The 12751-nt window shown below is 37.9% G+C and overlaps 1 protein-coding gene across 1 annotated transcript in view; it reads right to left on the reverse strand.

The window, feature by feature from the left end:
* The window catches only part of tjp1b (tight junction protein 1b), a gene marked incomplete at its 5' end in the record, with an annotated part of 67137 nt that extends 61342 nt beyond the window's left edge, over nt 1-5795 (reverse strand). Inside the window, 2 exons of the mRNA XM_083894099.1 lie at nt 3905-4004; nt 5360-5795. Of these exons, the coding sequence (XP_083750225.1) occupies nt 3905-4004; nt 5360-5795 (536 nt within the window). The remainder of the gene's footprint in view (nt 1-3904; nt 4005-5359) is intronic.
* Nucleotides 5796-12751: the final 6956 nt, after the last annotated feature.

Genomic DNA, 12751 nt, shown 5'->3' on the forward strand with positions numbered 1-12751 from the left:
ACAGACCTGCCCTTCTTTCTTGTGTCCTTAGATTCTCTCGTCCACTTTAGTCAGTGTAGCAAAATCAAAGCTGGTTTGTAGGACTCAGAAGCTGCTCCCGGAGGAGACAAACTTGGACCAAAGCCCTGAGAACCACTACTGCTATAACACCGTGATTTATTGCTTTTGCACCAAACAAAGAGGAGAAGTTCACAGAGAAAGTCCTCTTCACATGAATGCACTGCACCAAGAAGAGCAAGAGTAATGAAACGCGTCCCCCCTCCGCACACACACACACACACACACACACGCTCACATGCACAGTCACACTTCTGTGCTGTCGCAGTGCTTTCTCTCCATGTGCTGTGAGGTGAGTCATCAGCACAGAGAATCATAACCTCGCAGCTCCAGCTAATTGCTCCTCTTCTCCTCCTCCAACCTGCCAGCATCTAATTTTCTCCACTTATGGATGAAGGCACAGTGACTTACATCATCACTGCAGCCTCACATATACATATAAGGCCTCCGAACTAAACACATGGCCAACTCTTCCTGGAGAATTGCACGCACACACACACATCCTGTATAAGTGGTATACCCTGCAGTTAAAACAAGGCAGCGATCCAAGTACAGTGTTTATATTAGAGCTATAGGAAGCAAAACAATGATTCCTGAGGATTGTGATAATTCCACTTGATGTACAGAAACAGATACAAGTAGAAGTTGTCTGTTTCCCTCAGAAGTATGAGGAGTTCTGTTTATTAGTGTTTTCTGCAATCCACGGTTTGGAAAATAAATTTTTCAGTTTAAATTGAAGCATGTTAACTGAAGCATTTTATTTATATTTTATTACAGCATTAGGTCAGTGAAATGTTATTTTCTAATTGGCCTGAGTGTATTTATTTTATTATTGGCAGGGGCAGCTATTTCTGTTGTACATGTTCTGTACCGATCCACATGGTTGTAGTGGTTAGCACTCTTGCCTTTGCAGCAAGAAGACCCGGGTTCAAGATCCGGTCAGAACAAGGGCCTTTCTGCATGGAGTGTGAGTGGGTTTTCTCTGGGTTCTCTGGTTTCCTCCAACAGTCCAACAGTGCAATGTGGGGATTAGGTAAATTAGACGCTCTAAATTGACCGTAGGTGCGAGATTGAATGGTTGTTTGTCTCTATGTGTGGCCCTGCGATGGACTGGCAATCTATCCAGGGTGCAACCCTGCCTATCACCCTATGTCAGCTGAGATGTTCTGTACCATCATTCATTCATTGTCTACCACTTTATCTTCCACATGAGGGTCAAGAGGGCCTTGGAGAGGCAAAAGTCATCGTGCACCCTCCCTGGACAGGTCACCAGTCCATCACAGGACCAACACACATTCACACCTACTGTCAATTTAGAGTGTCTAATTAACCTGCATGTTTTTGGACACACTGGGAGAACATGCAAACTCCACACAGAAATGCCCAAACCGGGATTAATCCTATTATGTAGGTGTCTTATAAATTCAAACCACTACTTGAATTATTAATTAGTATTCCAGAATTTTTAAATATTGGTTTAAAAAAAAAAAAACTACAATAGTGCAAATAAAAAAGTAAGAGGCTCTTAAACTGGATTAATTCAGGTTCACATCACTTACCACACTAAACACGGCCCTTTGTGCCCTTTAAAACAGAACAGATGCCCTGAGATGAGATTAAATGCTGCATGTTCACTCTCAGTCAGCAAGATACTGACCAGAGGCGGAAAACAAAAAGCCAAAATAACACGGTGTCTCTTTTAACCTGCAGAACTGACAATCACTCTGCTCCTCTGCTCTGGATCAGAGACAGTGTGAATAGTAGGAGGAGGAAAAACACAAACATGGTTTGTGCAAAAAAAACTCACTTAACCGAGGGAAGATATTTCAGGGGTTGTTTCCACATTTGTAACAAGCATGACTGCAGACATGCTTCACTCTGTCACACAAACATACATACAGCGCATGCTGGCAAACACAATCTAGCCAAGTCAAGCGTTCCATGACTTGAGGCACTTTCTGTCCTATTTCTGCCAAGACTAGATTTAAAAAAAAAAATTTTTTTTGCTTTGTCCAACACTTTGTCTCAGAATTAGACATTAATAACTACAGTGAATTTCCGTGTTGAAAGTAAAGGTTGTATTAAAAAGAAAACACAGTGAGGACAACAAAAACACCTCAAAGCTCTGCCTTTTCTTACACCAAATGAGAAATGTCAGATTACAAAGAGAATCATCAGCTCATCACACATGACTGCACTTGAGATTACAAACATCGCCTTGTTGGTGCTGTATATCATCTCCTGCTGAGGCACGGTGACTGTTGTTGTTGTTGTGTGTGCCGCTCTGGATCTGTCAGCCTATCTGTGAAGGTACACGTGTGTGTGTGTGTGTGTACGTGTGTGTGTTTTCTGTGTCAGTGTCTGGAGCCGGACCACTGGGACTCCACGTTGGCTTAGCTGTCATACCTTGTCGAGTGTGCGTCTGTTCTGTCACTGCAAGCATCACACCCACCTACCCACCCACTTTACCACATAACCAACCCCCCCCCCCCCATGCTGTGTTAGCTGGGCTGAGACTATTATTCAGAGGGTTCACACTCCCAGAGAGACAGCACCACTCAGTCATGATACACTCACTGGACCTGACACACAGTCACAACAACAGCCTCACAACAACCAATGGAAACAAACAAGCCGCTCAGTAATCTCACCGATGGACAGTTTTACCAGAAGTGTTACCGTTTTAAGCAGACAGTGTCAAAGGTCATTGTGCTGAAATGGGTTAAGATCAAGGTTTACACTGCAAAAAACAGTGCACGGTATGTGTATGATTCACACTAATGTTGGACTTTTCAAACCACTCAGTCACAAACGTTTGAAAGCATTTGTGATTCTCACATACTTAATAATAAAGGCCTTCCTTTATATCGTTTGTATCCCTTTAAAACGTTCTATGTATGCTTTTATATGTATTTTTTATTGCACTATTTCAAATCCTATTGAATTGAATTTAACTGAATTTACTTTGAATTTAGTTGATTTTGTTACACATCCGTATGAGTTTATATGAAGTGACACATGTCACTTTAAATCTGTTTGCACAGCATCTTGCACAACCAGTGTGCACTTTATGTACAGTTCCTCTTGCTTGTATATATGCACATGTTTATACTTATTTCATGCATATATATTATTTTAGTTTTTTGTTAATATTTATTTATTATTTTTTCTTATGTATATTATACTTTTTAAAACATTTCTTTCGACTTTATGCTGGTATTTTTGAGTGGACAGCAAAGTAAGAATTTCATTGTACAGGGAAACGTGTTTCTTTACTATGCATATGACAATAAACACTTTGAATCTTGAATCTTGAATCTAATGGGAACAAGAAGGCTATTACAGTCGATTGCTCTTTATCAGAGGTCTTAAACTTGCGGCTCGTGGACCACATGCAGCCCCCAACCAATTTCATGTGGCTGCCACTATAATATCAAGTTATGAGTTATTTCTGTACTAATAGATTAATTTTGCATCATAAATACATTCATGTTCCAAAATTGTTTATTGTTCCATATCAAAACAAACACATTTATTTTGAAATTATCTGAAATATCATAAACATTATCATTTCAATGTCTTTTTGTTTCAACTGACCAAACTAGGACACCCGAGTCATTTGAGTTTGAGACCCCTGCTCTATAAGATTCTTCTTACCATCAGCCTCAGGTTAAATAACAAGGAGTTATGAATTAGTAATGAAAATAAATCTGTGTTTACAAAACATGAATTCCTCAAATCTCAATCAAGCCAACTGCATTTTACAACTGCAACACAAGAATAAATTTATCAACTCCTTGAACATTACATAATCCAGCAGATGTAACTTAAATGATGTGTGTCTCACCTGGAGTCATACACAGGGTCCGTGTACATGGGCGGCTGCTCTCCAGGACTGTTTGGGGGCACAGTGAGGCCCCCTTTCCTCCCCCATGCTGAAACACCATCTGTAGGAGCAGATTAATATATTAGCTACTTTTCGAGGCCCCTTAATTTTACACGTATTCCCTGTGGCTAAGTGAGTGTAAGAGGAATTCACATGGTGGTAATTGTGGGACATTTAGCACAGATAAAGCGAAAAACTAATTTAGGTGCAAATGCAAGACAGTTTCTTGGTGTGTCGAGATAAAAAAAAAAAAAAAGTGAAGTAAAGCGTATTGATTTGCTATAGTGCAGCACAGACAATGCCCTTCAGACAGTAGCCGAGTTTACGCCATATGTTGTCCGAGGCCAGTTAGGCTCACTAATCCCCTCAGACATTCAGATTTAAGCAGCTATTTTTGCTGGCTCTTAGTCTGTGGCACTTGCTTATCCAAAATATGTTTCCCTCTCTTTATTTTTTATTAATTTTCAAAATATTAAATGTTAAATAAGAAGAATGAGCATAGTGATGAGAGTGGTACACTTTTACAGATCAAATGACTTTCTTTAAAAGATGTAAACATTAGCATAGGACAGCCTTGTATGAAGTACACGAAAGCGATACTTAAATATGTACAAGTACAAGTATCTGACCAGAAAATGACTTTGGTAAAGTCACCTTTTAGAATATAAAGTACCTTACATTGACTGTACTCAGGTATCAAAAGTAATTTTCTGATATAAAATGTACTTAAGTTTTAGAAGTAAAAGTATTTAAAGTGAGCAATTACAGATTTGAATATGGCATTTTCTGTCATGAATGGTGACAAGCTCTCTCTGACCTGTTACTGCTTGTATTTTTTTTTTTTTTTTGAAACTTTTGGAGTTTGTGGAACTTCTAGACACATTTTGTTTTAATTCAACTTAACTTGAGACGAAATCTGCGGTTTATCTGCTGTGAGCTAGCTAGCTCACCGGTTGGCTAGCTAACTCACCGGTTAGCTAGCTCACAGCTGAGAGCTGAAACCACAGCTCAACAGAAACCACAACAAAAACCACAACAGAAACCCGGAGACCAGAGCTCCGGTGTCGGACACGGTAAACAACGAGCCGCTGGTGTGTTTTAAATCCACTTGGAACCGAAATCTGCGGCTAACAGCTGGTGCCGCTAAAAACAACTAGCGAAAAACGAACACGCGCTACGTCACCAACTCAACTTTTATTTTGTAGTAACGAGTAACAAAGACGGTGAAAGGGAAATTGTATCGGAGTAAAAGTACGTATACACAAGTAAGTATACATAAAGAAGTAAAGTACAGATATGTGAAAAGTCTACTTCAGTACAGTAACGAAGTATTTACATCACAACACTGCTACAGTGTAGGAACTGACGGTGTGTTCATCATCATCAGTGTAATTAGTGCTTAATTAATGGCTGTACCTTCTCCATCCAGCAGGAAGCAGGTTAGCAGGTGGGGACACACTTCCTCCAAAACAGAGCAGAATGAGCAGAATGCAGATGGCCCTTTAGACGACAGATGATCCAGGAATATTTCTGTCCTTTTTTTACTGGACTCATGTCCCAGTATTTCCTTGTACTCCCCGAGAGAGAAGACCTTATCGTACACCAAGTAGGGGAGAACAGTGTTGACATCCAGCTCACTCAGGATCTTTTGTCTGTGCAGTTTGAGTATCTTAGCCGCCCATCTCTTCTTCTTTCTGGTGCACGGCCTCCTGCCGGACTTCAGCTTCTGCCTCTTCTGCTTCTTCACGAACCACCTCTTGCTGCCGCTGCCAAACATCTCCAGGCTGAGGAGATCCACCAGAACTTCATCCACGCTTCTGTCAACACAGTTCCTAAAGGAGGGAAGGCGCATGTTGCAGGCCAGTGAAGCAACTGTGCCACATGTTTCCTCGAGCCTCACTTTGTTTTTGTCTGAGTCGTTTATCTAGGGCAGGAACTGACAATCTGGACAGTGGCTGATTTCTAGCTGGGTACTTAGCGGCACTAAGAAGATTACCGGACTCTTAAGTACATCAGTGCAAACTGCTCACCCCTGCATGGACATCCTCAACACATTTTTACATTATTTTGCCCGTGGTCTTGGAAGATCAAACCTCTGAGCTGCTTAAGTGGCCATTTAATCACCATATGCTCCCTTTAATTAAAAATGTGTTTAAGTAGCTCCTTTTTTTTTCTATTAGTTTCTTTGAGGATAATGTAGCACACAGTTGCACAGTTATTTTTGGGTAATGCTGACTAGCGTGAAAAATCATCAGGGAGTTACAAAAGAAATGTGGGTGAGGCTCCAGTTCCCTACACATCTTGGAAAATCAGCTTTATATGCACAAAATGTGATTTTATGAGCAAGGCTCACTCAGCTGCTCCACCAGAGAGCCTCGCTTTTCTGTTCTTGCTGTTCATGTGACATGTTTGTAGCATTGACCTGAGGGATGCATCAAGGAGAAAGATTAGCATACAATTAAATGGAACAAGGACAGCAAGGAGAGCTTAATGCATTATACTGAAAATCTATTACAAAAAAAACATAATGGCACAAACCAGCATGACCTTGAATCACATTTTCATCCAGCTATTGTGTGGAAAGGATGGAAAACAGCCTGCCTGCCAGAAGAGGGCACTGTTTGATCATTGAGTGTCATATTTGTTGTTGTCTATTGTAATTCTTCCTCATTAAGATATTGGTGATAAGATAAAATGATATTGGTGTGCATTTTCTAACAGTGTAACACTCATGAGACAGAGACAGATGACTCACACTGAACTTGAGTGCATTGTGCAAATGTGTTTCAGACCCAAGATCAACTTGTGTGATTCAGCAGTTCAAGGAGCTAATGCATCACAGCCTGCTGATGATTAAAACATATCATTATTGAGCGGATTTAGTTGGAATGATAAACCATTCATTTGGTTTAGTGCACACATAAACATGAGTCATTCATCACTGATGACTGTCATCAGAATATTTTTTATTGCGATATATATCATGATGGAATATTGTGATATCATTTTAATCTCATTTTTATTCTCATCAAAAAATACTTTTTTTTTTCTCTTGGCCCCCTACTGGCCAGATTAGATGCTCTAAAGCACAGGTGTCAAACTGGCGGCCCGCCAAATGTAATTTTAAATGTATCGCATACAACATTCAATTACATATGTACGCTTGTTAGGGCTCGAGCCGTGAATGGCAGTGGCCGAAAATGGAATTTTAATTATAGTTGTATAGTTGTAAATAAATGTCTATGTTTTTTATATTAATATATTCATATTGCATTATAAATAGTATTATGAAGTATACGTGTGATATCATGATGCAATATTGTGAACATTTTTCTTCTCTAGGCCGGCCCCCTCTTGACCACATTAGACGCTCATTGGTCCCCAGCTCATTTGACTTTGACACCCCGCTCTTAAGGACACATGTTTAGATTTATATCTTAAATGTCTTCATTTTTCGAACTGGATGAGCATAAAACACAGCATAGTGATGTCCTTTGTTTAAAATGCTGTCATCAATAATTACGGGAACAGCCAGTGTGTCTCTGAGTCACAGACTTGTGTTTAATTATCAACGTTTATCACCTAAAATAAGAGAGTTGGAGAACAGGGAAGTTACACAGGAGCAGTGGCTGAACAGAGAGAATTAAGTGTCACAAGTTAGAGTAAAAATCTGCTTTAGGGCAAATTCTTAATTATTGATTCCACAGGTTTGTCTGTTAGTGACATCTACAGTTAACACTGTGAACCAGGGGTGTCGAACATAGGGCCCGTGGGCCAGAACCGGCCCCCCAGAGAGTCTGATCCGGCCCGCAGGATTAGCTTGTTGTCAAAATACTATACTAAACTACCTGTGTGATGTGTCAATGGTAAATTTAGGGATAATATTATTGAAATTGCAGTTGTTTTTCTCATATTTTGTCAAAAAGATACTACATTCAATGTAAAACAAGGGGAAACAATTCAGAGTTCTTGTTGTTCATATGTTATTATGCTACTATTTTTTTTGGTCCGGCCCATTTGAGATCAAATTGCGCTGCATGTGGCCCCTGAACAAAAATGAGTTTGACACCTCTGCTGTAAACAATTAATGTCACTAATGTTAATATGCACACAACAGGTGAATACATGGACATGAACACATCAGCGTGCTGATGAGGAGTCTTTTACACAGCAAATACGTTAATAATCAGTGGTGCTTTAATGATGTAATGAAAATGTAGATATATAAGAAATAAAACCAAACGTGATAAACAGTCATCTTATACGATCATATACATTCATCAGTGATGAATAACTCATTCGTTCACTCACCCTGTTTGAATACGTGACCTAAACCAAATGAATGATTTATAATTTCCAACTAAATGTATCCGCTCAATAAGGAAATTGGTAGTATTAATCATCAGAAGGATGTGATGCATTTGTTAGTTGAAGTGCTGAATCACAGCTGATGTTGGGACTAAAACACCTATCTGTCTATTTCACTGTTAGAACATATACGTAAATATGCACCACATATATCATTATTTTATCACCAACTTATTACCTAATTCTACAAAGTGTATCTTGCAATTATATATTCATTGATAATGACAATATAATTGCCTTATCTTATCACCAACTTATTACCTAATTCTACAAAGGGTATCTTGCAATTATATTTTCATTGATAATGAAGATTATAAAAGAGTTGGTGCAATGATCAGTGCTTAACCTTTACTTCAGTTTCAACAGCTGAAACCACTCGTCCAAAACTGCACATGTCGATCTGAACAGAGAGAATTAAATGTCACATGTTAGAGTAAAAACCTGCTCCTGACATCTACAGTTAACACTGTAAACAATTAATGTCACATCTTAATATGAACACAAAATGTGAATACGTGGACATGAACACTTCAACGTGCTGATGAGGAGTCTTTGACACAGCAAAAACCAAACGTGATCATCTTACACGATCAAATACATTCATCGGTGATGAATAACTCATTCGTTCACTCACCCTGTTTGAATACGTGACCGAAACCAAATGAATGATTTATAATTTCCAACTAAATGTATCCGCTCAATAAGGAAATTGGGAATATTAATCATCAGCAGGCTGTGATGCATTTGTTAGTTGAACTGCTGAATCACAGCTGATGTTGGGACTAAAACACCTTTGTACAGTGGACTCAAATTCAGTGAGTGCTATCTGTCTATTTCACTGTTAGAACATATACGTAAATATACACCACTAATGTCATTGTTATTTTTGCCAAGGCATCTTATCTTATCACCAACTTATTACCTAATTCTACAAAGTGTATCTTGCAATTATATTTTCATTGATAATGAAGATTATAAAAGAGTTGATGCAATGATCAGTGCTTAACCTTTACTTCAGTTTCAACAGCTGAAACCACTCGTCCAAAACTGCACATGTCAATCTGGTGCCACAGCACGATGAAGAATTAGTCTCTTGTTTTATGACTGACACCGTTAAGCTTGAGAAACCCAAAACATTTGAGACCAGAATCTGACTTTTGTACAAAAGTCAAAATAAACAATTATAATCCGAAAACTCATCACAAAGAAAAAAAAAGTAGCACAATGATTGCACTGTGGCTGGAAACATCTGCCCAGAGCGATAGATTCAATGACCAAGTTTTGCTGGTTTAATTGACCTGATTCGATGAAATGAGACACTTATGTAATCATATTACGTGTTGTAATGCATTTAGTCCAAGTCTAAAATAACTAAACACAAGAATTAGGTTAAATTGACAGCTCAGAGAGAAAACTAGACCTCTTCCTGTGAATATTATTTCCTTTATAATAAGCTGATTATTTAATATGAATATGATTTGAGACATTATGCTTTGGAACACAGCACTTTTAAGAGCTCCAAATCCAACATCGCTGGCAAAGCCCATCACTAAACATGTTGTTTTTGCACAACATTTGAAAACTAATGTACCACAAAGGAAATCCCCTGAAAAATAATTATTTACAGTACTGTGCAGAATTCGATGTGTTGTTTTAGGAATGCTATAACGACAATAGAGGATAATTATTTCTATTTCTCTTTACTGTAACACATCCATATAATATGTATGCAGTTTTATTGTTGTTTTTACTTAAAAAAAAAAAAAAAAAAAACTGTCGAAAAAGTATTCCTGATCTCCCCTTACACTTGAACAATAACACAGCTCTGTTAATACTGGAGTGGAACCTTCATTCATGTTACTGGTAAATCCTGTTTGTCCTACTATTTCATTTAAAGAAATATCTACTGTAAAAAATGTCTATTACGCCAGCTTTATCCAAGACATGCTTGAGCATTACGTGTTGCATGAGTTAAACTCACTGACAGCTCGCTAATACATACAGTAAGAGCAGCTTTTAGTCGCGTCACTTCATTCCAGAACAGAGGTTATGATCATGTACAGGAACAATGACTTCAGCATGAATTACACAATGATGGGGATGTCCAAATGACAAGTTTAATATTCCCTCAGTGACAAAGCGAACACGGTGCTTATCAGTAACTGGTAATTCATTCCGAAATAATGATCGTTACTCTTGTCAGGTTTCCAAAATGACACTTTGATGGAAGACGTTTATTCGTGCAACTTACTGGCTTCACGACAGAACTTATACTATAGTAGACTTATGTGACAGCAAACAAGGTGAGAGGAGAAACGGGATAGATAAAAAAAAAAAAACAGTAATCAGCAATCAGTAATAAAAGTGCTTATCTTTTGTGATACATTCTATTACAAAGGTAAAACAATTCCTTTTGACTAGCGTGAGTGAGAGAGAACATGTCTCAGGTTTATAGGACGCTGTGTCAGTGAGACGCCAACATGACCACGTTAACCTCACGTACTGCACTTATCCACTAATTTTCTTTCAGTTGCACCTGCAAACCGACGAGAATGGAGAAAAAAATAGGGCATTCAAGTTACTTACTGGGAACGAAGCACTGAAAAAAGATCATGTCTTTGCTTCTGCTTGTTTTTATTAATCTGTCCATCAGGAGTAAACGATTGTTTTAGCAGTGCTGTTCTCTTTTAAGTGGTAACTTCAGTTAAAATGATCATCCGGCAGGTTTTGTGTAAGCGTCAGTGTGATAGAACAGGAGACGACAACTAGAGCTGAAAAAATTACTAAATGAATTGTCAAGCATTTTGATAATCGATGAATCGTTTTGAAGCTTTTTTTCATGATTAAAACAGGATTTCTGATTGTTTTAGCTTCTTAAATGTGAATATTGTCTTCATTTATTTGCTCCTTATAACAAAGAAATCATAAAAAAGTTAATAATTTGACTCGATAAATTGAGAAAATAATTGAGCTGCAGCTCTACACTACTGTTCAAAAGTTTGGGGTCACTTAGAAATGTCCTTATTTTTTAAGAAAAATCGCTTTTTTCCAGTGACTATAATATTAAATGAATCATAAACACACTCTATACATTGTTAATGTGGTAAACGACTATTCTAGCTGCAAACGTCTGGTTTTTAATAGAATATGTACATAGGTGTATAGAGGCCCATTTCCAGTGTTCTAATGGTACATTGTGTTTGCTAATCCCGTTAGAAGACTATTGGATGATGAGAAAACCCTTGAAAACCCTTGTGCAATTATGTTAGCACAGCTGAAAGCACGAAAAGCAAAGTTGTTATTTTGAATAAAAATCATTATTTCTAATCTTATCAATGTCTTCACTCTATTTTCTATTCATTTTGCAACTCCTTTGATGAATAAAAAGTGTGGGTTTAAATGGAAAACACACAAAAAATTGTATAGGTGACCCCAAACTTTTGAACGGTAGGGTAACTACAACATGTCAAAACAAATCAGGTTTATTATTGACCCTTCTTCACCTCAGCAGGTCAAAGGTCAGGGTTCAGTGTCCAACAGATCAGACTGTGGTTAAAGCAGACAGCTGGCCAGTGTAAAAAAAATGTGTGTACGTGTGTTAAAACACGCAGGGTGTTTTCCTCACTAATGCAAATAAAGAAATTCTCATGCTCATCGTCAGGTCGCGAGGGTGTTCTCCTGTCTTTGTATCAGGTGATCTTTATTACAGTCACGCACATTTTGTTTGTCATCTTTTGTCACCAAGGGAGACTTCTGTGTAACTCCTTGACCGTGACACTCAGATAAGCTTTTATTTGTGTTATTGGAACTCGGATCATTAAATGCCTGCACACACCCTTCCAACTGAATGAGATCTGAAAAGGAAACACATTTTTACCGCAAGGAAATGAATGAATGCGTTGTTGCGCTATGTCTGCAATGTTATCTGCAATGTTTAATTTAATGTTCTTCCCCTCCCCCCAAAAGACTTACAGGTGGAGTCAGTGAACGCACAAAACCCTTCAGGTCTTTACATGATCTAAGACACTGTTGTTTTATCTGTTAGACAAACAGAAACACTGACATTGTCAATTTTTTTAATACTTCTTTATTTGTTACACTAAACATAAGGAATTCATAACAAAAAAAAAAAAAATAATATTTAAAACAGGTCTCAAAAACAGAATAGTTTGCAAAAAAAAACCACACAAATTAAAAAAACTAACAATAATTATACAAATTACTTTAAATTATCCTACATTTGTGTGATCCTAAATGATTGAATTTATTGTAACAATAATATTCATGAGTAAAAATAAATTGCGTTTAAAAATAAGCTGAATTTGAACGAATTTCTGACTTGAGCATTCACTAACGTAAAACCTGTTTTTGTATGATTGTGTGTGGAAGAGTATAATCTCATTAAATGAGAGACTTTTTCTCAAAGTGAAGAACACAGCA

This window comes from Microchirus variegatus, assembly GCF_963457635.1.
Source record: "Microchirus variegatus genome assembly, chromosome: 8".
NCBI lineage: Eukaryota > Metazoa > Chordata > Actinopteri > Pleuronectiformes > Soleidae > Microchirus > Microchirus variegatus.